This window comes from Mus musculus, chromosome 10, assembly GCF_000001635.26.
Source record: "Mus musculus strain C57BL/6J chromosome 10, GRCm38.p6 C57BL/6J".
Lineage (NCBI taxonomy): Eukaryota > Metazoa > Chordata > Mammalia > Rodentia > Muridae > Mus > Mus musculus.
Window position 1 is genome coordinate 86187304 of NC_000076.6, and position 27588 is coordinate 86214891.

General features: G+C 43.7%; 1 protein-coding gene and 1 long non-coding RNA gene across 13 annotated transcripts in view; one reads left to right on the forward strand and one right to left on the reverse strand.

Annotated features, from left to right (window-relative positions):
- Positions 1 to 3023, forward strand: part of Gm35636 — a 28377-nt gene extending 25354 nt beyond the window's left edge. Inside the window, exons 6-8 of one of the 3 annotated variants that reach the window (XR_003949028.1) lie at positions 96 to 193; positions 731 to 782; positions 2210 to 3023. This is a non-coding gene — a long non-coding RNA (predicted gene, 35636). Of the gene's footprint in view, positions 1 to 95; positions 194 to 730; positions 1318 to 2209 lie in introns of those variants that run through there. The other 2 variants (XR_003949029.1, XR_871924.3) reach the window with 2 other exon arrangements.
- Syn3 (synapsin III) overlaps positions 1 to 27588 on the reverse strand; it is a 450181-nt gene that overhangs the window by 138558 nt on the left and 284035 nt on the right. For 2 of the 10 annotated variants that reach the window (XM_011243462.3, XM_030245103.1), the window contains exon 7: positions 11474 to 11795. The exons of 6 other annotated variants lie outside the window; for them this stretch is intronic. In XM_011243462.3, the coding sequence (XP_011241764.1) occupies positions 11778 to 11795 (18 nt within the window). In that variant the 3' untranslated portion in view covers positions 11474 to 11777. Of the gene's footprint in view, positions 1 to 11461; positions 11796 to 22243; positions 25251 to 27588 lie in introns of those variants that run through there. 2 more of the 10 variants (XM_030245100.1, XM_030245099.1) reach the window with 2 other exon arrangements.

The window sequence follows — 27588 nt, forward strand, 5'->3', positions numbered from 1 at the left end:
GAGGGGTAGAAGGAGATGGGGAGGGGGAGGGGGGAGAGGGAGAGAGGGAGACAGCTTAATCTTCCTTTTCAGTTTGGTCCTTCTTTGCTCAACAGTGAACATAAAAGCAGAGATTGTTGTTAAGATGGATGGTCCAAAAGAAGTGGAATTAATACAGCTGACTCAGTTTTGTGATGATATTTCTTCAGTTCTGGTAATTGTGCTATGAAATACAAATTACGTAATTTCATTGATTCTGTTTATGAGTTCAAAGTTTTTATTTAATATAATTTGTCATAGCACAGTATAAATGTGTCAAAATTGATGCTAGTGATGTGCCTTTTTACTTATTTATGTCATTTCAAAGGACACTAAACTGCAAATTAAACAAGAGCTATAACAAAACCACCATGACAGGTGAAAAGAGACTGAGAAAGCAGGAAGCATTATATTTCAACAACATAAAGGGAAACTCTCCTCTGTACTTTGGAAAGGGGCCCTTTAAATTATATCAGCATCTGTAGGTGGGAGAGAGGAAAGTCTCTCTTGAAGTGTGAGACTTATGTACTGGGTATGGAGTCTCTCAGTGATACTCTGAGAGGACCTTCTCTGCTTGTTAGCTTTTGAGGGACCAGAGCACCAGAAGGGGCCTGAAGGTCACACAAGGAACAGGAACACCTGGGTAAACCAGGGCTCAATCCAGGCCAGGCAGACCCCATTTCTTCCTGATCTTTCTTTCTCCTTGCTGCAGATGCCTTCTGCCAGAAACCCCAGCCTGGGAGTTGCAAGTAGGAATCCACACGGTGAGTACTTGGCAGGCAAGCTCTGGAAGAGCCGGCTTCGCATCTGTAGGGCGTAGAGATGGAGGAACAAGACTGGAAAATGATCAGCCCTGTGGGAGGGACACATCACGTGATCTCTTGTTCAGGGTTCCTCTCCCTTGATTTAGGAGCAACATTTGCTCTTCAATACTTGCTTCTCTTGGCTTCCAGGAACTTCCATGCCGCCTTACCTTCAGCCATGGTAGGTGTCTCTTGCCTGCCTGACAGTAACATTGGAGGGTTCCAGGCCCATCCCTTCAGATAATTTCCTTATCCAACTAAACACCTTTATGTAGGTGACTCGCTCACATACACGTCTAGCCTGATCTCTACCTGGACTCTTCCCCAGACTATTGTCAGCTTACCCATCTCCACATTGTATGATTTGACAGGATTACAGAACTTGAGTCTTCTCCACCTCTTCCCTTCCCTTTCTTCTCCCCTTGTTCACTTGGCCCAATCATATAGGATGTTCTAGTCCAGATCCAAGGAGGAAGAGGGGGAGGTGGGAAGAACAATGGGAGGTTATTCTAAGATTTCACTGAGGATCAAAAATGATGCACACGATGAAAATCATCCTTGAAAATTTCTCATGCCAGCTGTGACTGACAGCTTCTCAATGTGAGCAGTAACCCAGGGACAGCCACTCCTCAGTGTGAGGGACAGCATAGAGCCCTCCACTCCTCAATGCGAGTGACAGCTCCTCAGTGGGAGTGACAGCTCCTCCATGTGAGTGACAGCTCTTCAATGTGTCAGCTCCTCAATGTGAGTGACAGCACAGAGCCAACCTGTCCTCAATGTGACAGTACAGGGTCATTCTTCCACGAGTGACAGCACAGAGCTGGCCACACCTCAGTGTGACAGCACAGAGCTCTACTCCATTACGTTTTTTTTTTCCACTAGTGGAAGATACCTCTGATGCTTTATCTTGAGCACTGGAGAAATGAATGACGAGACTATGCTTTGTGGCCAAGTGGCATGAGCACTCCTTGTGTCACGATCACTGGCATGCCCTTAATTGAACTCTGCCCCTGGGGATCATCAGGCATGCAACTCTTTCTGTTCTTGAGGTCTCTTCTGGAGCATTCGGTTGTTCTGGTGAAAAAGGATAGAGGGGCTTCTGGACTTTTTCTCTTTCTCCTCTCCCCTCCCCTCCCCTCCCCTCCCCTCCCCTCCCCCCTCCCCTCCCACCTCCCCTCCTCTCCCCCCTCCCCTCCCCTCCTCTCTTCTTTTCTTTTCTTTTCTCTCTTCTTTCCTTTCTTCCTTCCTTCCTTTCTTTCTTTTCCTGAGACAAGAGCTCATGTACCCAGACTTGTCTGGAAACATTTAACTACCCAAGAATGGTCTTGGTTATATGATCTTCCCGCCTCCACAACTTTTTTTTCTAATTTACTTATTTTTATTTATAGGAGTACACTGTAGCTGTCTTCAGACATATACCAGAAATGTGCATCGGATCCCATTACAGATGGTTGTGAGCCACCATGTGGTTGCTGGGAGTTGAACTCAGGACCTCTGGAAGAGCAGTCAGTACTCAGAACTGATGAACCATCTCTTCAGCCCCCTGCCTCCACATCTCAAGTGCTGGGATGATAGGAATGTGCCACTGAGTTTGGTTTTATGTGATGCTGGAGCTTGAACTCAGGGCTTTTTGCATTCAAGGCAACTTCTTTAGCAACAGAACCACCTCTTCAGACCTTCCTATACTTCTTCAACAGTGTGTCTCATGTCTCTTGTCTCAGTCTGTTTCTCTGCTATGCACACTGATCGTGCCACGAGACTCCACTGCCTCCACCTCCCGAGTGCTGGGATGATAGGCTTGCCCCACTGGATGCAGTAATTTCCAGCTTTCCCATTTCTACGATGTTTCCCTAGCATATCCTCACCAGCCCCATGAGAATGCAACTTCCAGAAGTTGTGGCTGACACCCGTACCATTGGATTCAGTAAAGGGCTAAGCTTACAACTTTTTTTGTGTCTTCTTAGACCTCCTGTGTCTAAGAACCCCCGATTCAAGGGCTCACGCTGGTATTCACCACATTCAGTACAGCCATAGAGCATAGAGACATTTCACAAAATTGGCTGTCATAGATGTCAATGAACCAGAAGACACTTGAGTCCTGATGTCTTCACGGAGCGGTGCCATCAGGCTACCTCCAGCTGGTATCACTGCTTTGGGTCGATTTTACTAATTAATAAACATCATCTTGGTTTCTCAGAAGAACTTGATTTGTTTTCTGCCTTTGCCTCTAGCTTACATGATTCTTGGTCCTTTTGTTCCTAGATAGAGTTAGAGCTAATTAGAGTTCCATCATATTCCTTGGTTTTTATGGTATTGCATGGTACATAAGAAGAAGAATAGAGAATTGGTACATGCATGTCAAATGGGCCTTTCCATATACTACAAAATAAAATCCCCAATACCAGGAACAGATTACATCTTTTTTAGCACATTGGCTAAAGGAATCCTATAGATTCTACCCAAATATTTCATGCCATTGCAAATGTTATTGATTACCCTGCACTACTTGATGGTAAAACCCTATTAGTGGACCTACAGAAACCCCACAGAGTGAAGACACTACATACTTCTATCATCGAGCATGGAGAAATCTAGCTGGTACTCAACTGGAAGCCTCATCCCTCCTGGCTTGTGTTCATAATGCTGGAAGGTGCTATGTATGCTACTGGAGGAGAAAATAGTAAATCTCATGCAGCCATGGATCCCCTGAGTACAATAATGTCCTGCCTGCGAGAGATGCTCACAGAGCTCATACCTGATACTTTTAATGAGGTCAAGAGCCTAAAACTAGATAGGTCATGGACCCTAGAGGAAAGCAAATTATTATTCTCCTAAATGAATATAGCAATACAATGACTTCTAGTGACAAAGTGCTATACCCAGAGATAAGTGTATCCCTCAGCCCTTACTAGAGAAACTTCTTCTTGCAGTAGATGGTAATGAAAACAGAGACCCACAACTGGACAACATGAAGAGTGCTCAACCTTCAATGGTAAGCCTTTATCACGCTTTTCTCCTCAAGGTGTAGGGATCTATGCAAAGGATGTAGCAGAAAGATAGTAAGAGCCATGTGGTAGATGACACCAAGGAAATGAATGGCACATAAGAACTCAGTGTCTGTATGTAGAACACCCACACCAATTCAAGCCAGACAGATCCCAGCATCAAGGAGGAATGGTGGGCCCAAAGTCCTACTCCAACTAAGATGCTATTTGCAATTGATACCTGCTGAGAGAGGTAGAATGAGGTTTTGTTTGTTTTTCTTCAGTAGAGTGACACTGGATCTATCCACACTCCAAGGCAAGCCTCATGCTCAGAACAAGTTAGACTCTGGATTTTTTTTTGGTGTGTGTGTTTGTGTGTGTGTGTGTGTGTGTGTGTGTGTATGTGTGTGTGTATACGTATGTGTGTGTCTGTGCGCACGCACGTGTGCATGTGTGTGCATGTGCATGAGCATGCCTGACAGTATGCTTCAGTTTTCTTTTTTTGCTGCTTTAGTTTAGTTTTAAAAAATTGTTATTCCAAGTATTTTTTTTTTGTTAGAGAAAAAAAAACCCATAAAATTGTGGGGTTAGGAAAGTGAGGGAGGATTTTGGAGAAGTTGGGGGAGGGGAAACAACATGCTCAAAATATATTGTATGAAAATTTCAAAGAATAAATAAAACAATTTAGAAATATGAACATGATTTAAAAGAGATATATACAACACAACAAACATTTCCTACAAGAAAGTTCAAGTTGTATGAGAAACATCTCCAGGGACTATGGCTGCCCTGGTATACTTTGACTTTTGAATTACAAAGGGGAAAGAACCTTCAGTTTGTGAACTTAAGCATGAAAGAGAATGTACAGGTTCACAACATTCAGTATGCGTTATTCAGGCAACTCAAGAGGTGATGGTTGTCTCAATGGAGCTAGAAACAGGGCTCTAGGAGGGTCTGGTAACCCCATACCTCTGCATTTTGTATTTAGTCCTGGGTGCAATTGGCTTCTTATATATCAGTGTCACGTCCCCTGGCTTCAGTCGCAAAGAAAGATCGACTCTCCTTCCCGACTCTCCTTCCTGACTCTGTGGTCAAGATTATTAGGGAAGGTCTCTAACTGGCTCATCTTAGATAGAATCTCCCTAGAGACCAATCACCTGTTGCCAGGAAACAAGGCACATATTTAAAGAGTCAGGACCACAGACTGTGACCTCCATATGGCCTGTACTAAATGGGCATGGGTCACATTTACAAGGAGGCTTAAGGTGAACATGTGGGAATCAGGTAGCCTAGAGGGTGGGTGCACTTCTAGAAGGGTGCTGCCGACAGCCCACCTGCTAGGTGACCACTCACAGGTTTCCAGGAATGGTGAGACAATTCTCGTGGCAACAGAGCAAAGACTCATGTGTGGGTAGAATCTGGAGGCCTCATTTCCAGCCCTGGCACCATAAAGCTGTCTGGCGAGTCCTTCTTTCCAGTGGCCATGGTTTCTACACTTGTCAAGAGAGGAAGGAGTTAGTGAATCACCCTGTTTCACAGGAGTCTCCCTCTGCAGAGGTTCTTGGGGCATGAGTTAGGACGCCAAGAATGCTATCAGGCCTTCCTCCCACTCCCTGACAAGTACATCTTCTCTCAGACACATTGACACTCACACGTGCAGTCATGACTACTCTCACATCGCCTATGCTGGATAGTTTTATGTTGACTTGACACAAGCTAGATCCGAGAGAAGAAAATACCAATTGAGAAGATGTCTCCATAAGGTCGGGTGGGAGGCAGGCCTGTACAGTATTTTCTCAGTTAGTCATTGACTGGAGAGAGCCCGGACCATTGAGGGTGGTACCATCCCTGCTGGGTTGGTGGTCCTGGGTTCTATAAGCAAGCAGGCTGAGTAAGCCATGGGAAGCAAGCCAGTGAGCAGCAGCGCTCCATGGCCTCTGCATCAGCTCCTGCCTCCAGGTTCCCACTCTGCTTGAGTTCTTGTCCTGATTTCTTTTGATGATGAGAGGCACTGTAGAAGTGTAAGCCAATAAACCCTTTTCCTCTCCAACTTGAGTTTTGGTCAGGGTGTTTCATCACAGCAATAGAAACTCAAACTAAGATAGCACCTTCATGTAGAGTAAAACATGTGTGTAAAATTACACTTACACACATATATACATATATACACTCCAGGCACACTCAGGCACATCAGTGTACTCACACATGCTTGCGCATATATATGCTCCACTCTCATACCCCTATCCCCACATCTAGTCAAGAATGTGCACACAGTTATGGATATAATCCCACTTCCGCTCATGAGGACACACCAACACACTCATACACTTATTCTTACATACATGCACACATACATGCATATATACATGCATACATACATGCATACATATATACATGCATGCATACCCTCTCTCTTCAACACACATACTTCATTCACGCACCCATTCACATCCATATACCCACCAACCTTCACTCTCACTCATATATCTCATAGATTTTTTTTTATTTCCTAGAGTTTGAATGTCTCAAGTGTTCCTGACAATTCCCAATCCTTTCTGCCCCCAGCCTTGATCTCATCTACGTATCATCTTTAAATATCTTTAGATCAGGGCTAGCATTTAGTTGTGGGAAATTTTTGGTTTGATAGCCTTTCCTCAGTTAACAGTAGCCAAATCAGAGAATCTGAGGTGTGTGGCCCTGGAAAGTTTCTGGAGAGGACTCTTCTCAGGGTCAGTGAAGGGCGGGAGTCTTCTGGTGCAGGTCTCTGCTTCTTGAGGCTTGCCCACTGCTTGGGCCATTCTTTGCTGTCCCTCTGCTGCTTGGGTCTTCTTTTGCTGTCCCTTGAATCTCTCTAGGGGACACCATGCCCTGCTGCTCCATGAGAAGCAGATTCTCCTGACACAAAGCCTGACTGTCTGGAGCTGGCACGTTCCTGTGTGGGAACCCAGAGGCACTTTCAACAGCCCTTTCTTTCTCCCTGAGGCCTGGGAGCTGGGGAGGCGCCAGCTGGGTGGCTCCCCATTGAGAAACTGGGTGGGGTTGGGGGAGCTTCGGTCAAGAAGCCAGGCTGGTCCCCTCCCTAAGAATGTCATAGAATGTAGAGATGGTGAGAGAAAGAAAGCCTTGTGCTTCAGTGTCTTGCTTCCCATCAGAACACAGGCCAGCCAGACAGGGACACTGCTGTAGGCAGAGAGGCACCTAGTTTGGCTGGAGCCTAGGTTCTCTCAAAGGCCACAAGTGCTATGTGAGTGGAGAAATGGCACCCTGTCGAGGAGTCTGCTGTGGCTGCCTTTACAGATAACAACAGCAACAACAACTACAACCACAACATCCCTGGCGATTCTTCCCACTTCCATTTTCAAGGACATAGCATTGGTTTTTCAAAACAAACACGATTTCTTGGGATGGGAGTTGGGGTGTTCTTTAGCCACAGGTCATTCTTTGAAATGGGGGTGCTGTAGCAGAGCTAGTAGAGGTGAGAGGAAAAGAGGCCCCCCCTTTTTTACACACAGGGTGTTGTGTCAGTGATAAAGAAATAACCAGCTTTTCCTCCCTCACTGTCACCTTCTGACAGCAGGGACCCCACAGCACAGTTGCCCCCGGCACAGGTAAGCAAAACATGACTTGCTACACTTCTCAGCCTGAGAACAACTAGCCACTGTGCCATTTCACATGGAGGAGAGGATCATGTATGCCTTCCATGTCTCTGGTACAATCAATCAGAGATTTTCCTTGACTGCAGAAAAGCTCACCCTCCAGCAGGAAAGGAGCCAAGCCAGCAAATAAGTACAATACAGCACTCAAGAGGGAGCTCAGGTTTCTAGCAAGTGGGGAGCCAGGGACGGCTGTCAGAAGGAAATACAAAGCCTGTGTGGACTGGGATTATATAGTCACTGGGAGCAGAATGGATCTGAGGAATGTGTCTGCAGAGATGAGCTGTGAGGGCACGGATGGGAGTTCTAGGAACGTAAGGTGTGTGCGTGTGAAAGGGAGAGAGGATGGTGCTTGAGAAATGAACCTGGTCCTGAGTGGGTAGCACAGGCTGAATTTGGTGCTGGCAGGACCAGGAGTGAACTGTCCCAAGGAGACTAGGCCAACAGTGAAAATACCACTGTCCAGGAGAGAGACGTGATGATGTGAGCCTGGACAGTGACAGGGGAACAAGTGTTAGGTGTCAGGAGAAGGCAGACAGCAGAGGGCCAGGCGATATGTGGAGAGCAAGGGGGTGGGAAGAGGAGGCCAGAGAGGTGTCAGGCTTCTGGCAGGTAGCTGTGACTTTTATCCTCATAGCCTGGACGGAACCAGTTCTGCAGCTCATGTGTCCACGAGGGATGGCTCTCAAGTTAGGGAAAGCTATTTCAGAAGAAGGGTGGTCTTGAAGCATTGAGCTGTGAATCCCATGTTTGCCATCTGTATTTCTGCTGTGGTGTTCACTCTGTTGAGCAGGGATGTCACTTGAGCTGTTGCTATTGTACCCAGTTGCTAATGTCCAGGTTGGGCCACAGCAGATGCACAGAAAGCCTTTACCATTGGTAAAGATGATGGAGGCTGCTAATGCAAGATGATGGGTATTTGTCATTCCTGTCAAGGGATGGAATGACTGCCCCCCTTTCAAGGCCCAGAGCTGTCATAAAATCATCTGGCCTCATCATTTCTGTTCTAGCCAGCTATCTTGCTGTGACACAACACTTGGGATAAACAACATTATGAAGGAACAGTTTATCTTGTCTCAGGTTTCAGCATATTAACTCCAAGGAAGTCAGCCTCCAGCGTCTGAGGTATGACAAAACATCATGGTGGTGGGAGTGTGTGGTACAGTACTGTTTACCCCATAGTATCCAGGAAGTAGAGAAGGAAAGAGTCAGGGCTTGGGGAGTAGATAGTCCTTCAAAAGCATCAAAGGCATGCCCACGATGGTTCCTCTCTTCCAACCAGGCCCCACCTCTGAATACCCCATTAGGCTTTGAACTCATTTATCCATAGACAGATCCATGCACAAAGTCAGAGGATTCATGACCCAACAATCTCTTTATTGGAAAGTGACCAGGACACTGGATGGTAGAGGTAAACAGGATGGTGCCATATGGAAGTATCTATACATCTCTGAGGAGGAGCTGAAAGCTGTATCAGTGCCCAAGTGATATATAGTATCTTGCTTGTACCTGTCTCACAAGGACCATAGGGACTGTCCATAAGGAGATAGCGTCTTCAGTAATTATTCAGCTGTCACTGCTTTGTCATTGTGTGATCAGTTTCCTTCTAGGGGTCCACAGAGCTCTGAGCCTCCAGAATGGCCTTTGAAGGAGTGATGATGTGAAAATGGGTGAGAAAATGGATTCCATTCTGTCAGGAATCTCAGTGTTACCCATCCAAGACCTCAGGGAGCCTTCCCCAGTCCTGCCCTGTAGCATGCTATTAAAATCCATATTGTTCTCAGTCCTTTATCTCACCCCCCACCTTTGCAATGCTGAGTTGTGGCTTGGAAAGGAGCTTCAGGAATGTCCACAATGCTTGTCAATCAAGGTGTGTCCTGGGAAACGGAAGTCAGGTTTTTCCATCAGCAACCACCTTGGGTATTTGGAAAGAGGGAACAGGGCTCAGACACCTTGGCACCAACAAGATGTATCTGGACACTTGTCAGAGAAATGTCAACTTGTCCTAGGGAGGTTCCCTATCTGCAGAAGCCTGGAGGTACCTGCAGAGGCTTCGTGCCAACCCAAAGTCTCAGTCCAGTGTCTGTTTTCAGACACACACCAACCACAACAGCTTCCATTTTCTGATGTTCCCTGTGCTTCAAGCTCTGACTGATCTCATTTTGTGGTCCAATATCCATACACGGGACAGGGACTATTCCCCACTCCCTACTTACAGGTTAGAAAACTACAGCAGAGGCTAGTATGTGACAGAGCCACAATGCTGCCAGTTCAATTCAATTCAACAAGTACATAGTGGTTACATTTTCATGACAAACACTACTAGATGCAGGATTTAGAGACACACAACACTGGACTGGCCCTTAATGACTTACTAGAAATTTCAAAATACCCTCAATATGTTACAGCCCAGGGGCCAATGTGTTAAGCTTAGAGGCTCAGAGGAGGAAATGTGGTATGGTGTACTATGGTACGATTCCCAAGGGCTCTTGTGCTGGAAGCCTGATTTGCAGAACGGTAGTAGTGATGGTGGACATTCCAAAAGAGCAGCCTCGTGGGAGCTGATTAGGCTATGACTGATCTTGTGAAGCTATTAATTCTGTCTTGTGGATTAGGTGCAAAATTCCTTTACTAGGAGGTTATAACAAACCAGAGGGCTTGATCCTTCCCCATCTCTTGCTTCTTCATGCACACACATATGCCCCTTCTGCATGTGTTAGGTCCCTTTCTATTTTTCCACCAGGTTGTGACGAGTCAGGGGATCTTCATGAGACATTGTTGCCATGCTGTTTGGATTTCACAGCCACTAGAATCATGAGCCTAATATTCTTCTGATGTTTATAAAACATTATGCCCCAGGTATTTTGTTATAGCAACAGAAAGCTAAGTACGACAAAGGCTCTCATTTTTTTTCCTGAGTAATCAGTGATGATTTTTTTTTTTCAAAAAAAGATGTACTTCAGTTAACTTCTAAGTAACGAACAAGTTTGTGCCAGAAGAGTCTTGCAGGAACACTAATGTACTAGAAGGGAAGATAGCCTTAATCAGGTGTTTACTACATCATTTTTCATGGAAGACTGTGCACATTACATCACATGTCCAAGAAATCATCAAAAGAAACACATTAGAGTTACATCGAAATGATAAGAAATGTGTTGTGAAAAACAAATTGCAGAAGTGTGTGTGTGTCTGTGTGTGTTGTACGTGCATAGGCTTAGGTGTACACATGTTATATGACTTCAGAGCTATGCATGTCCTTCAGATTACACAGCATGGTCAGTGATAAAGAGATGTAGATAATGTCTGAGGAGCTATCAAGGGCTCAAGGAAGGGAAGGCCTTAGAGAAAGGCGTGATATTCTCAGAAACTTCAAAATGGGTGTGGTCAAGTAGCTTGATCACTGGGTAGTTATTTCTAGGGGCCTCCAAAGGAGACTGAAGGCCAAGTCTGGGCAGGAACTTGGCATCATGATGATCAAAGCTGTAGACAGGAAACTGGACTTAATTTGGTTCCAGAGCAGAGATCGAACGTGTTCAAATGGGGGAAATATTGATTAGGGAAATGCAGGCACCTGCTGCCAAGCCTGTGTACCTGGAACTCAGTGTGGGTCCCCAGGGTCCCTTCCCCTCTAGACCTTTCATCCTTGTTCTCCACTGTGGTAAGAGCAGGGGGTCAGCTCTCCCAGGTCTCCCTGCTTTTGCACATGTAGACTTTTGACAATTAGGTCTACTGTGAGTATAATCCCTATTCATTGTTCCCATGCTTTGGAAATGTCCTTGCTAGTGGCACCCATGCCACCAGTCTCCTCATTGCTCTCCTCAGAAGCATTTGACTTGGCTCATGCTCTTCCTTGCACCTCTCTTGTTCATAAATGAACCTTTTTTCTTTTCATTCACTCATTTTCTTTCCCTTGACTCCTTCTTCCTCTACTCTTAAAAACAAGAGCTGCCTTAAGAGGTACAAAGTGCCCCCATGCTGGAGCATGCATGATTCACCAAGCCCTGACTTTTGAGAGATAAGTCTTAGGTCCTTGAGTTTGCAAGGCAAGCACTTTATTGACTGACTCATCCTCCTAGCCTGAGCTCATTGGGTTTTCTCTAAGTGACACATCATGGACCAAGCAGTTTAAAATGGCAAGGGTTTATTGTCTTACAGGACTGGAGGATAGGAGTCTGAGCCTATGAAGTTGGCGAGGCCACAGTCAGAAGCGCCATGTCTGAGCTTCTGGTGGATTGCTGGCCATCTGTTGAATTCCTTGTCTTGCAGCAGCGACATCTAAGTCTCTTGCTTTCAGTGCCACACTGTGTTCTATGCTGTTGTCACATGACTGTCTTCTCCTGAAAGTACCAGTCAGATGGGGTTAGAGACCTGATCTATGCCAGCCTAACCTTATTGAATTACATCTGCAATGGGGTAACAGTCTGACACAAGACTTCAACACACACACACACATGCACACACACATGTGCACATCTTTAAAGACAGTAAACATAATTCTCTAACTTTTTTATTGATTCTTTGTGAGTTTCACAGCATACACTCCAGTCCCTTTGTATCTGCCCTCTGCTCTTGCAATCTCTCCCAAAAAAGAAAATAAAACTTAACAATAACAAAAAAACCCAAAACAAAACATAGAAAACATTTTGTTGTGGAAGCTGTAGTGTGTCACAGTGTGTCCCACAGTATATCCTTTTGTCTGAACATCTTCACTTGCAAGTGTTCATTGCAATGAGTCACTGGACTGGTTCAACTCTTCTGGCTTCTGCTACTCTATCAGTACTGGATCCTTATCAGAACTCCTATTAAATATCCTGTGTTTCTTTGGATCTGCAGGGCCTGCCCTTTCACATGCTCTTGACATTCATAGATGAGGTAGATTTGGGGGCGGGTCAACTTAAAGTCCTGGATCTGGTCCTGGGAGGTAGCTGAGCTGGTCCACTTACGTTCCCACACCCTCAGCACTGGGGTGAGCTCTCCGGTATTTCTCTAGCTGTTTTACCCAATGCTGTAGTCAGCAAGGGTACGGTCAGCTCTCCTGCTTTCATGCTCTTGAGGCAAGTTCATCCACATCCACACCACCAGAGTCAGCTCCATCATGTTGCCAGTTGATGTGTGCGACTCACTTTCCCAAGTGCTCCTCCCAATGAGGGGCTGGGCCAGCTCTCCCATTCTCATATTCTCAGGGATGGGTCTCCCATGCCTTGGCCAACATGGCCAGCTCTACTGTGCTGCCCAGTATCTAAAACAATACTTTCCTCCATGTTTCCCTGATGGTTTTTAAGCACACATGTAAGGCAAGATAGCGCAGTCTCTGGAGAACGAATTTCTGGGTCTCTTGTTTTGTGTTGTCTTTTAGTGAATATGCTGGTAAAAGTGTTTTTTTTTTTTCCAAATTGTTTTTCTGCTTTCATGATCTTTGATCAGCTTTTTCTAATTTCTAAGGGTATACTCTTTTCCTTAACTATGAGACCCTACTAGGACATCAAATATGATGCTCACACCCTCTAAAAGCTATGGTCAATCAGAACGCTGCCTGTCACTGGGTACAGTGACCAATGCAATGGTGGATTCACATGACCCAGTCAGAGTCCTATAAAATGTTAAGATGCGGCAACAGGAGGGTGGGATCCTTTTATTTTAAATACAATTCAGCCTGGAAACACCCTTTTCATGAAAATGAGCTTATTGAAAAACTGATGTCATAAGCAATCAGAGCAGAAAGCATAGGGAATGAGAACATGGCCATGACATCATTTTAGCCCGTGGACCCAGCCCTGACATTCTGTTACTCTAATACCGCTGAGATATAGGAACCAACAAATTTCTTTTTTTTTTTCTTTTCACTCCACTGCTTAGAATTGGGATTTCTGTTATTTTCAGTTGAGAGAATGTGTAATTCAGGTGCCTTCCACCATCACCAAGCTCTCTGCTGAAGGAGGAATCATGTCCCCAACAAACATCACATTGCAGATTAACTCTTTACAATCCAAGCTCCTTGACAAGGCCTTCTCCTGCTTTTTGAGGGACTGCATTGTGATTCCTCCTTTCTGGACTCTGGACTCTCAACTGGATTACACCTTGAGTCAAGTGACTTGAAGACCATTGCCATTTCATGCTATTCGTTTGACTCCTGTGATTAGACTGTAAAAGGAGATTCCTTATTCTCTAAACAAGAAGTCAGAAAATGGAGGTACCCATGTCATCTGTTCTAGTTGCTAGTTGTGTGCCTGGAGACATGGTAATTGGATTCTCCAAGACTCAGTTTCCCTCTCTAACAGGCATTCTAATTCCTGCCTCACCGACCTCTCAAGATTGTGGGGAGGATGACATTGGAGCAGAGTGGAGGTCAAAACACTGTGTAAAGGGGCCAGATAATACTTTTTTTAAAAAAAAAGAAGCATGCCTAGTCTTCCTGGAACACAGCCACACTCCATTGCTGACAGACTGTCCACAGCTGCTTTTGCACAGTAACCAGAGTGGAGTTTCACCAGAGACTTTACGACCTGCAAGCAGAAACTAATGCCGTGGGCATTTTCAATTCTGTTTACTATCTAGTTTTCAGTTAGTAACTTCTCTCTGAATGAGGGCCCTATAAAAATAAGGCATGGCTTCTATGATGAGAAGGCATTCCTCATGGGCCCCATTGTCCCCACCCAGAAAGCTCCCAAAAGTGGCCCCAGCTGGTCTTGGCCATGTGTGATGGCTGATGGGTGGAGAAGATAGGAACTAGCTTTCTGGAGAGCAATTTGACAGGGATTTTGAAAAGCCTACACACACCATCCACTTGAACGCATCATCCAGTTTTCACACAGTGTCTGAAGAAATAATCAGAGTTGAGACATGTCTACAAATCTAAGAAATGACGGTAGAGTGATTATATAAATTATTCAGCAAATGATACTGTCATTCCAAACCCTGCTTCAAAGAATCTTTAACCACTTGGGAAAGTACTGTTATAGAACTAGCAAAAAAAAATGCACCATAAAGAAAAATCATATTTAATATGGTCAATTATCAAGCAAGGCTAGCAGAAAGAATATTCTAGTTTCATAGCGATTTTCTCTGGGTGGCAGAATTATAAGATACCTTCACAATATTATTTTTGTGGTCATTCTCTTTTTAATCAGAGAGAGAATAATTTAGTATATAATTCTTGGCTGGAGAATCTTGAGAGACGTCTGAGAATGGGCCAAGCAGGCATACGTGTGAACTGGAAGGGGTGAGTGAGCACCTAGGAGAGGGACAGTCTGCTTCCTACAAAGTACCAGCTGCCGCTCGACTCCACTGAGCCCTTACCGTGTGGGGATTCGATTTACTCAATCTGAAGGGATCGAGTAAAACACCCTTTGGTCTCAACCAGTCCTTCTAGTCCCCCATTTGAAACACTTGCTATATGGGTATTTCAAGAGCTTAAGAGCTTTTGAGGCTTAAGAGCTAAATGGACAGTGGCTGACTGATTATCTTGTCCAACTGTTTTCCCTGATCTTTGTGTGTAGAAATAGCACCTCCTGGGCAACTTGCAGCTAAACATCAGCAAGGCAGGAATGACAAGGCTCAGTTACTAGGCCAGCTTTGTGTATCTCTGTGTAACTTCTCAGGCATTGATCTTTTCCCCCATAATCTTTGCTCTCTCCAGCGTCCCCTGTCACAGGGAACAGACAGCAAAATTCCTCTACATGCCCAAGCCAAAGGATGGCTATGATCCTGGTACTCATCAAGCATGAAGATTCTTGAAAATTGCTCACTGTAGTTGGTCTCCATCCTGTTTCTCCCTTCCTTTCCATCCATATCCAGGTTCCTATTGTCCTCAACTGGCTCACTGTAATACCTTACCAACCACTCTCTGATTGTGTGACTCTGCCTTAACTCTTCCCGCCTTCCAAGACTTAAGACAAGATGCTCAGCCCCACCTCCTTCATGACCTAATGGTCTGTCTCCCTGGCTCTTGCTTCTGGCCTCTCATCTCCTCTAATCTGCTGTTCCCTGACCTCCGAAGGACTTTGTCCACAGGACCTCACTTGGGTGGAAACTTCTCTCCACATCTCTTCTTACTGTTAATCTAGCAAGTCCTCAGAGTCTCAAAACAGTGCTCCCAAGTTTGCTACAGAAGCCAGACACTGCCATTTCCCTATGTACATCATGTGCATTTGTAGGGAAGACAGAGGTCAACCTCAGGTGTCGTTTCTAAGAAGCAATCCCCTTTGTTTTTTTTTTTTTAATTAATTAATTAATTTTTTTTTAGATATAGCTTTTCCCTGGGATCTGAGGTTCAGTGGTTATAGTAGGCTGGCTGGCCAGTGATCCCAGACATTTTTATCTACCAAGAGCTGGGATTCTAAATGTGTACTACCATGCCTGATTTTTTTTTTTTTTAACATGGGTGCTTGGAACTGAGCTGAGCTCTTCAAACCTGCACAAAGTCTTTACTAACCGAGGTCTCTCTCCAGTCCTCATCCACTGTGTCTATTATGTTCCTTATCCCAGTCCAATCCCAGCTTCTGGAGGAAGCCTTCCAGGAAGGCCATCCTGGGATGGCCTTCATAACAACTAGAGGAGTCATAGCTCAAGAATAAATGGTTTTTATTTGTTTCCTGTCCACTGCCTGCAAGATTTCACTGTACCCCAAGGGCAGACTATCCCCCAGAGAGTGTCAGAGTGCAGACCACGTCATGTAGTCAACATTCATGGAATGGTCCAAGTAAACGCTTACATCTATAGCTGTGTATCAACCATAAAATCGGCGGCACTTTCATCTCTGTTACGTTGGGAGTGTTACAGATGAAGAAACAGAGGGTCCTAGGAGTCAAAAAGCAAGTCCATTGATTGTGATACTGGAGAGTATACATGTCCAACCCCAAGTCCTTAGCATGGCTCCCTCGCCAAGTACTCTTGCTCTGCTTGTTGGGTGGATGTTTTTTCATTTAGAATGGGTAAACGTAAGAATTTTTCAGTGTGAGTCTTGCTCTGGCGAAAAGTTGCTTGGTTAACCTCTTGGGAAAGAGAAATATTTTTGCCTTTGTTAGGTGACTCTGGGCAGCTGAGAGCTCTTTATCCTCACTGTCTGCCTCTCAGGACATAATGACCTACCTCCAATCCTTTTCAATTATGGGATTACTGATAGGAATTTGGAAAACAACTTCTAAACCCGGAGGCTTGGATGCTGGCTTGTGGTTCAGTTCCAAGGTTCTTAGCAAGTGGTTTGAGAAGACTTTCCTCACCTGCTCCTCTAGCACCTCAACCTGATTACCTTCCTCCTGAGCCCCTACCTGGGGTCTGTGTATCCAAGGTCTAACCATGGTCTCCTTACTATGAAGGGTCCTTGTTCCCTGCTGGACTGCCTCTCAGTGGTAGTGGCTATGCTGAAGCAGTTCTCAGCAGGGGAAATACCTGGGCTGGTGTCCAGGGACAGACAGCCAAGGGCAAGGCCCAAGAGTGAGCCAGGCCAGTTGGCTTGATCTTCCTGTATTAGTGGGACCTTCAGCAGCCAGCCTAAGATCCTTAAGCCTCAATTTCCTTAACCATTAATTGACAGTAGTAGTATTCACATTTGGAATTTTTTTGCAGTGGAAACACACAGAAAACTATTAATAGACATCTTTTCCCCAGGCACTGGGGCACACCACCTATAACCCCAGAGCAGGAGGATCAGTTCAATATAATCTTTGGTCATATGGAGAGTTGGAGACCAGCCTTGGTTCTACATGAGACCCTGTGTCAAAAAGGTCAACCTCCCAACCCCAAACTAACCAACCAACAAAACCAAACAGGCAATTATTTTCTCTTTCCTCTATTTTTTTGGCCAAATTTGGGCAGCCCTCTTCCAACTACCACAGGTATCTGTCACTCAGGGGCAAAAATCTCATACATATAAAGTTTGAAAAAAATAAAAAGTCTTGTTGGATGTCTTCTGTGTAAGCACCTGTGAGGAGTGGGAAGAGAATGGCATTGTGCATTAGGGCTACATAGACCTGCTTCCAAATCCAGATTCGCTAGCTAACAGATGGCTCACCCTAACACAGGAACAGTGGTTCCCATGTCACAGGATTTTTGGGGATTTGAACTAACACTGGAAGCCCTTCCCTCTGCCAATCAACCTCTGCTCTAGAATCTTCCATTGTGGAGGACCAAGGAGGCCCCATCCTGGTCCTGAGTACATTCCTAGGAGTCTTTTGGTGAAGTTCAAGTAGGAACTAGGTCAGTAATCTGTTCTCTCTGCTTCTTTTAACCTTCCTAATGCTGTGACCCTTTAATACAGTTACATTGTGGTGACTCCCAACTATAAATTTATCTTCATTGCTATTTCATAATTATGACTTTGCGACTGCTATGAATCATAATGTAAATATCTGCATTTGCTGATGGTCTTAGGTGACCCCTATGAAAGGGTCATTCAACCCCTAGAGGGACTGCAACCCCCAGGTTGAGAACTGTTGCTTTATAGCAAAGCTCACAGGGGTTCTGAATCTCCTTTCTCTCATCTATTACCTATTTATTATCTATCTATCTATCTATCTATCTATCTATCTATCTATCTATCTATCAATCTATTACCTATTTATACTCTATCATATATCTGTCTATCTATCTATCTATCTATCTATCTATCTATCTATCTATCTATCTATCTATCTATCTATCAATCTATTACCTATTTATACTCTATCATATATCTGTCTGTCTGTCTATCTATCTATCTATCTATCTATCTATCTATCTATCTATCTATCTATCTATCTATCATCTAATCTGTCTATCTGGCTGGTAAAAGAGGAGGAAGACCAAAAACAAGTGACGGCTGCAAGAGAAAGAGCGGGACACCTAGAGTTTCATGTTAAGATAGGAACACACACAAATAGAAAATTTAAAAAGTGATTAAAAAAACAAAACAAAACAAGGCACCTTGAAATGAGAATGTCATTTTCCAAAACCCACCCCTACTGGTTATATCATGCCTCTACCAGCAGGCTGGCCCCTTCCTATTGTCAAAATGAGCATCATTAGATTCTAATGCTGGCCAAACTCTCTCTCTTAAGATTTCATAACAAAACCAGAAGAAACCGAGTGGGTAATTAGTATGGTCCTGTCAAAAGAAATTGTTATCACTTTAATGTGACTGCTTCTCCTCCTCCTCTTCCTTCTTCTGCTTGCCATGACAAAGATATCATGAAATGTGAAGAGGACGTGAAGAGAATGATAGAGGTGTTTAACAAAGGGAGTCTTTAGGGGATGAGAGTAGACTAGAAACCCATTATTGACTGCCCTTTGGTCCAGACGGTGCTGCAGACCCCGTTGCCTGCCCTTGAGGCAGGCAGGTCCCAGCGATGGGAGACCAAGCTAATCAGGATCTATGTGAGGCCTCCAGAATCCACCCTGCATCCTACTGTGAGCTGGAACTGGAGGACAACTAGGATAATAGCCTCTGGTCCTTCACACAGAAGCATCCTTTTGGAACCTTTGGGATAGCATTGAAAATGTAAATGAGGAAAATACCTAATTAAAAAAAAAAAGAAGCATCCTTTTATTTATTCAGGGCATTTTAGCACACACTTGGTCCTCCGAGGAGCATCAAGCCTTCAGCTAACTCTCCCTTATACCTTGTATTTGCAGATGCTCAAACTCTCCTTGAGTACTCCATCATCCTTGAACACTACCCCTACCTTCCTGCCTCAGTCACCCCTATTTTGTCAGCTTGATTGTACATCAGAAAGTGACAGGCATTCTGCAAGTTTCCATCATGTGTCATTCACTATCAGAAGCTCTTTCTAAGCCCCTCTAAAATAATTATTCCTTCCCTCCTGTCACCCCTCAAAGACCTCTGTGTGTCCGGTCTCTGTCATGTTTTTTAGATTGTGCTATAGTTCCTTGATATGTAAAGTTACATTTTGAAAATTCGTGGGTGATGGGTCTTTCTATATTATACTGTTAATTGGGAATAAAATCTTTCTCCCCTGCGGTTTTCTGAGCACTGTTCCTCAAAGCTAATTATGATTACCAACTTATTCGGCAGGCTTCCAGAAATCTCTATAAGGAAGTAGAAATCAGAATGTTTATATTGGTAGCCGTTTGCCCCAGATGGGGTTACACTGGGTTACTTTTCTGAAAATTGTAGTTTCTAGTTTGTTTTCACAGAGGAGTGTACTCGTTATGTGAATGCTTCGTTGAGTGTTTGCTCTAAAATAGTCATTTTAGTCTCTCTTGAAAAATAAATTGTTTACTTTGCTTTTTCTCTTTTGCTTCTCGCTTCCCTTGGTCCCCTCTGGTTTGGCTTGCGAGGTCGCCTTTGTCCTCTTTGTCTCCTCTCATGGTTGGAAGGTCTAGAGTCTGTCTGAGTCATTTAAACAGTGCTTTAAACAGTGAACTTAGCGATCTATTTCTTGATTTGCCCATTGTCCTTCCTACCCACAGACTCTTCACTGAGGCAGATGGAGAAACTCTAGCATGTGTCTGGCTCCACCCCTGCCCCTTTGTATGCCATTGTGGTTTGGGGCATTTACATTCTGTTCTGTAACCGTAATGCCTACAGATGTTCAGCCTTAGTTTTATATTTCCGCGAACACAATGGTTGCCATCAATGCTTAGATTTCAAAAATTCATTGAGATTCCTAATTTGATCCCTTTGATGTATCTTCTGAGACTGTATTCCACTGTCCAACCTGTGCTTTTCTACCTCTGTCCTCACATGATCTCTGGAGTGCTGTGTTGTCTAAGAGCCTGTATCAATAAAGGTTGTAAGTTGGAGAAGTGTTTCTCAAAGGCTATTAATACGTAGTGGAATCTCTAGGAGATGGGGCTAAGTGAGTGGTCTTTAGGTCAGTGGGGTCCTATTCTTGAAGGAAGCTATGACATCTGGCTTTTATCTTCCTTCTGTCTGTCTCTCTGTCTCTGTCTCTGTCTCTGTCTCTGTCTCTGTCTCTGTCTCTGTCCCTCCCTCCCTCCCTCCCTCCCTCCCTCCCTCCCTCCCTCCATCTCCCTCCCTTTCTTGCATCCTGGCTTGCAACGTGAGCACTTTACTCTGGTACTCTCCAGCACTGCCACAGGGAACCTCCAACAGACATCCACAAACTTGAGACAAGTAAGTCTTATGTGTGGTGGTTTGAATTTGCTTGGCCCAGGGAATGGCGCTATTAGGCAGTGAGGCCTTATTGGAGTAGGCATGGCCTTGTTGGAGGAAATGTGACATTGTGAGGGTGGGTTTTGATACTGTCTTCCTAGCCATGTGGGAGACAGACTTCTCCTGGTTCCCGTCAGAATAAGATGTAGAACTTTCGGCTCCTCCAGCACCATGTCTGTCTGGATGCTTCCATACTTCTTGCCTTGATGATAATGGGTTGAACCTCTGAACCTGTAAGCTAGGCCAATTAAATGTTGTCTTTTATAAGAGTTGCCTTGGTCATGGTGTCTCTTCACAGGAATGGAAACCCTAACTAAAACATTATGCTCTTGTAAATTAATTATCTCAGACATTTTGCCATAGTAACATGAAGGTGACCAACACAGTGAATGTTTTTCAGCTATTTTCATACTTGAAGACAAGAAGGCTGCCATCAATTGTCAGGATGTACTTGTTACTATTAGGGTTTTATTGCCACCATGCCTTTTAACATTATGGGATGAAGTCCAGTCAGAGACCAGCCTAGTTTTTCTTTCAGGGAGCATCCCAATTTTACATTCTGACTGTTCTTCTTCAAAGTTCTAGAATATATTAAGGTTGTTTTCAATTCTGTCAAATCTGAATTTTTTTTCTTTTATAGTATCTTTGAATTTGTTTCCATTTTGTTGTTCTATGGTTTCTTCAGGAGTGACTGGTATGAATATGTGAACTCCTTTTATTTCATGAGCATGGCTTTCTTACTAGTTATTCTCATTCTCTTTATTATCTCCCCCCTTCTTTCATTTTGCAAAATCCTTAGTCTTCATATTGGCATCTCTGTTCCTTATTAAATCTCATCTTCCTGATATTACTCTCCCTCTATAAGAACTGCTTTTATTGTTATCTTCAATTGCTTCACTTCTATGTTGGCTGCTTGCTCATAAGTTTTACTTTGGGAATATTTTCCTCTTGTTTGTTATTTTCTGAGACGTATAATGGTACTGAGCTGGAAATGGAAAGTCACTTCTCATTGAGTCTGTCATTTTAGAATTTGTTACCAAATATGGTCTGCTCCTGCAGGCACGTCTCCCTGAGATTACAGGCATTACCAAATGTAAAGTCAATATGAGTCACAAAGATGGCCCCTGGATTGCAGGACCAGATTACACTCAGTGGTTATGCATCTAGTTTAGTGATAAGGTGCAGGGTGACAATACTCTCCTCTCCCTTATACCTCATCTCCAAGACTTTTAAGGAATGAGGATTTGGGCTGAAATAATAATATTAACTATCCACATGGTGCACCCTTCATTCTCACCTCTCCATCTCCTACCATATGGAAATGAGTTCAGATGGGGGCACCTCACTATCTACCAACATCTCTGATCCTTCTGTAATGCATGATCTTTAATATTGCTATTTTTCATATCCACATAATCTAGCAACCTACCTGACTTCTATTATCTTCCAAAGGTCTGATGTATAGTAGATATAAATTCTATCCTGATGATGTTCTTAGAGTAACATCAGCTTCTGTAACAAACAACCCTATCTCCAAATGTTGCTGGTTTTCCATGATATGAGCTTTTTTTATTACTTTTATAAGAGCCCATTGCAGATGTTTCTAACCTTCTGATGACTTGTCATGAGTCTGTGGGTTTCTTTTCTTTTCTTTCCCCTTTTTTTATGTGTGTGTGTGTGTGTGTGTGTGTGTGTGTGTGCATCTTAGAGTTCCTTGGATCAAGCTAAAGAAAGGGAGAGGGAAAGAGGGGAGGGGAGAGAGAGGGGAGAGTGGGAAAAGAGAGCGAAGGAGAAGAAAACAGGGATGAAGAGAGGAGAGGTGAGGGAACACTCTATCTCACCCTGACCCGGACTTGACACATATTACATCTGTCCCATTCTGCCTCTGGAAATCCATCACAAGCCTCAATTAAATGCAGATGGAATGCTGGTAAATGTGGCCCCTGACTAAGTAGTTATTCCTACCTATTGCTCCACTATGAAAAGACCCAAATGACTGCTAGTGAGGACTGTCTCAGCCTCATACCCATTGCCTACTTACACTGAGGATGGTATAGTCTTAATTATTTTTACCCCCCCCCCTTTTTTTGCTTTTTTAGGAGTATAGTAACCATCCTTCCCCTTATAAGTATGTCTCCCCATCATCTCTGATTTTCTCTAAACTAGCAATGTTACATCAGTTTCTATCAGTACCCAGGCATGATGGCTAACAGCAAAGATGCTCAGCTAACACTTCTTGGATGAAGGAATGAGTAGGTGAAAGCTGATTTTTTTTCATGTTCCTCATTCTCAACTTACTCTTTTTATTCCCTCTTCCCTTAGCTCAGGAAAAAGATAAGAGGAGGCGTCATGGCTGTGTCCTCCTCATCTCTACTTGCCCTTCCCACCATGCTTTGACACAAGTCTTTCAATTCCTGTTCCATTGCATTGGTGAACCTTATCCTTGAATAAAATCTAATTGAGCCTGGATCATAGCTTATGGCTCAGCGGGGTTCCTTCTATTGCCAAACCAAGCTGAACAGTGTGTCTCCCCGCAACTTGGCTGCAAGATTTGATACAGGGAGAGAAAACAAACAAACAAACAAACAAACAAACAAACAAACCTCTGACCTGCCTCGGTAAACAGTTTGCTGGTGATATAGTCAGGTTCTCTGACACTCAGTGCTAAAGGTCATGGGCACTACACAGGGGTGGGGTGTGGATCAATTATGTATAAAGAAGTCTGCCTAAGTCATTTAAATGTCCTGACTTAGTGGGGCACTATTTTAAAAATCACCTTACTTGAGCAAGTTATTTTGGTAGAGTGGAACATCCCCATGAAAGAGCACTCACAGAATCAGAGTAGCATGGAAGAGCTAGAAGTCTGAGCTCTGGAACCAGATGGCTGTGGCTATTATGTCTTATAATGCCACCTACTAGTTCTGTGACATTTGGCAAATGGATTCAACAATTTGTGTTTCAGTTTTGTTATCTATGATGATATTGAAATAACTACCTGAATAACTGTCTGATTTTTATCAAGGGGAATCAAAGGAAATCTTAATGTAAAATAGATATTTGAAATTTTATAACACGAACACATCTACATACCAAATGGACATAGAGATAGCATGTTCTGGGTGACCGGCACAGGCTTGGCTATGCCAGTAATAGTAGGCTAGCTTTGCTAGATTGGCTGAATAAGAAAACTCCCCCAAATCTTATATCATGAAACAAAGAAGATTTGCTTCTCACTCACACTACCTGTTTAAATAAGGACAGCTTGGGGTTCTATTCTAAGTCATTGTTGGGCTGTTAGAACAGCCACCATCTAGAATGTGTCAGTCAGTGTCCATTGCATGGCAAAGCATGTCCTTGCACTTTATGATTCTGGGTTTGGTCACATGGCTCCCTTTTGCAAATGGGCTGCTAACAGACATGAAGCAAGTAGAGACTTGAACATGCATTTGCACCTTCTTATTAGGGTTCTTCTAACACTATATCGGCTTGAGAACATGTCTGAGCAGGCCTGCTGAAGTGAAAGAGACACGTGGAACAGAGCTGTGATTCCCCAGTGCAGTCATGGTCATCCCAAATCAGCTGTTACCTGGCTGTTCTCAGTCATGTGAATGAGACAAGTCAAGATCAGAGGAGCCACTCAGCCAACACCAACCAACTCTGGACTTGTGTGCAATAAACAGAGTTGTAGTAGAGGTTTATGAGTTGTTTGTTATACACAGTAGATAACGAATACACTGTCTTAGCCTCCAGCTCTCCAGTATGTGGGAGTCTATAATTATTCTTAGTTCTCAGGAGAAAATGTACATGGTAGATTTTATTGAAGACCTCAAGAGTAAGCTTGGAAGGGGTTGACATCACAGAAATTCTTGAATCTCCATTTATCTTGGCTTCTTGTCGTTTTGGTTTGGTTTGGTTTGGTTTGGTTTGGTTTGGTTTGGTTTTCCAATAGGCTTTCCATAGCTATCCCTTCTCTTCCACCTTATATAGTACACAGTTCTGCAAGGTGACATCTACCATTCAGATTTCCTCTAAAGTCTCTCACTCTTTCTTTCACAAAATAATTAACGTGTCCCAGATACTCAAGATCTATAGACTTGGAGAGCCCTTCCACTGTGAGATCTACTCTCATGAGTAAATATTTATCCTCAGTGTACTTGAAGAAGATCTGGAACGTTAGACTGCTACAAACAGTCAGTGAGATGACATGAGAAAGTGGATAATGTGTTTCAGGATGGCAAGGTGACAAGTTGTCTCCATTTTATTTACACAAGGTCCTGGGGCTTGGACGGGTCATCAAGGCCCAAGGTTAAAAAGCTTATGAGAGGTCAACTGTCGACCAGCATCTGGAAGTCTTAATCTTCACTGGATCAGACACTCAGCCTTGGCACTAGACACTTTGAAAATTGGCCTGGCTTTGTAGAAAGCTTGGCTCAGCATCCTCAGTGGCTTCACTGAGCTTGGCGGGACACATTGACTGAGTTGGGCCAGGCAGGCTGCAGGACAACACCCATAACTGTTGCAAAAGCAGCGGTGTCCCAACCACAGACCACTTGTCTTGGGGCTTTACCTGATGAAGAGCAGGGTGTGGGCTTGTTCCAGGGACATGTGGACCAAAGTTGGTTCTGACAACCAGGGCTCCACATGGGCTGCTAGATTCCATTGAGCCAATGCTTGCTGGGCTCTGTTCAGAGGAATTACAATTGCCAATGGTTAGGGAGGTTTAATATTCCAGCCCTCCCCTTTCTAATCCCTTCAGCACAGGAATGTTCTACAGAAGGGACAGCAAAGCTTCAGAGACAGGTGGCGGTGCCAAAGGGAGAGGATGGTGGAGAAACTGCATTAGTGGAGTTTAGGATAATGCATGTGTGTACATGTTATGTACCTCTGTGTGTTGAGGAGTTGTGGGTTATGTTCCATGTGGACGCATTGTGTGATGTTGAATAAGTTATATCCTTTCTTGGAAAATTATTTCTTCATCTTTGAAAAGTTTATAGAGGAAATGCATACATACATACATACATACATACATATATATTTAGGATATATATATATATAAATATAAATATATATATATGTATATACATTGTCTGTCTTGGAGGGATAGTAGGGGCTCAATACACCTTCAATTTCAGGACCTTGAGAGAGGGTCAAAACTAAACTTCTTAGCACAGAGTTCCTTTTCCTTGGAAGAGACCTTACCATGTCATCCTCTCAGTTTCAAAAAAGGGACCAGAGAAGAGAAGAAATTTCTTAATCTCAAAGAGTGAATTTCAAACCAAGAACCCAGGTTCTCTGATCCACAGAACAAAGCTCTTTCTGACATTTTCCACCTTTAAAAAAATCAATAGGATTTTACTGTTATATTTTAAATATGATATTAAAATAGAGATTTTAAACTCTGAGACTATATGATATTTCATCTTTTATAATAAGCCTAGCCCTTTCCTTCTTTGGGCAACTTTTAAGGTTAATTCAGAGACTGACCACAGAGACTAGAAAGTTTTAGATTTATGAGAAGTCTGTGAAATTCTAAAGACATAAATATCCCTTGGAAAGTCTAGAGACTTCCCTCAGTGCAAGCCTTGAACCAATAGTATCCCTACTGGAATGAAAATAGCCTCCTACATAGTTAGTACCAACTCCAGCTTCAGGATGGAACCTCTGAGTTGACATGACCCACCTCTATTATGAAAAGGGAGGGGTATGACTGGTGACTAACACACTAATGAGAAAAGTCTGCCTGAAACAAAACAAACAAACAAACAAAAAAAAAAAACCAACAAGAACAATGAAACTTAAGACAAGCCTTCAAACAGCCAGGAGGCAAATAGGAAACTCAAGAGTATGGAATAGGGACTTGGAATGGAACAATGGAAAGAGCCATTGTCTCATTCACAGACACTCAGTAAGTACCTACCAGGTGTCAACCTATGTGCCAGGTAATTGTGGACTACAGAAAGGAAAACATGGCAAACCAGCCCACTGACACCTCATAACTTCAAGGGATTAGGCAAGTACCCCCTGTGGCTAATATTCTGGGACAGTAAGTGAAGAGAAGTCCATATGGCCCCACATCATATCATTGAGCAGCTTAGCCTAGATCTCTTTTGAGCTTCAATCCAGCAGCCTAGCAGGCATCAACTCTGTGTCTCACAGCCATGAGAACATCTTCAAAAGAGAAGTCATGGGCTTTTGCACCTAATTTTCACAACTCTGTTATTTCAAATGACACCATCATTTATCCAATTGCTCAGCAGTCATACTCTTCCTTGATAAGCAGTTGACTGACAGTCACTAAAACTGGACAATCTAAATGCCCTATTCTGCTCCTCTTTGTTACTATTTCCTGAAACACAGCTCAGCACCCTCTTGCTTTTAATCCATTCTCTATGAAGAAATGACACTGATTAAGAAAACAAAAACCAAAAGGCACATGTGATTCAACCATAATTCCACTTCAAACATCTCAGTTAGAATTTGTGACTGCACCGTGAGTGACTAACTGCTGTGGGACATCCTGCATGCCAAAGTTTACAGTATCATACAGGTGGGAAACAAAGCAAACCATTTTAGATAGGAGACAACAGGTAGCAAAGAACTGTGATGTCTGCACTTGATCTTAGCCAAGAGGTTGAGAAGTGACTTAACTGTGCTTTCTGAAGGTCAGAAAACAAAGTTCTCTGATTGTGTCGGCTTATTACGTGGTGGAGCAGCTTCCAGGCTGCTGCGTACAGGGAGGAGGAAACAGGGCAGCTAGGAAGCCTTCTTGGACTAAGGTAATGGAAACTGACGTCAGGTTATTATGTCAGCATTTGTGAACACAGTACTGGAACTGCAAAGACAGAAAGAAGGGAGGGAAAAGAGAAGGAAAGAGAGAAAGGTAAAGAGAAGGAAAGCGAGAGAGGCAAAAAGAGGTCCCCAATATTTTCAGAGATGTCCCTTACTCTAAAAACAGAGCTGTACGTGCATGAGATGAAACTCCAGGACTCCAGAGGAGAAACAAAAATCCTTTGAAAAGA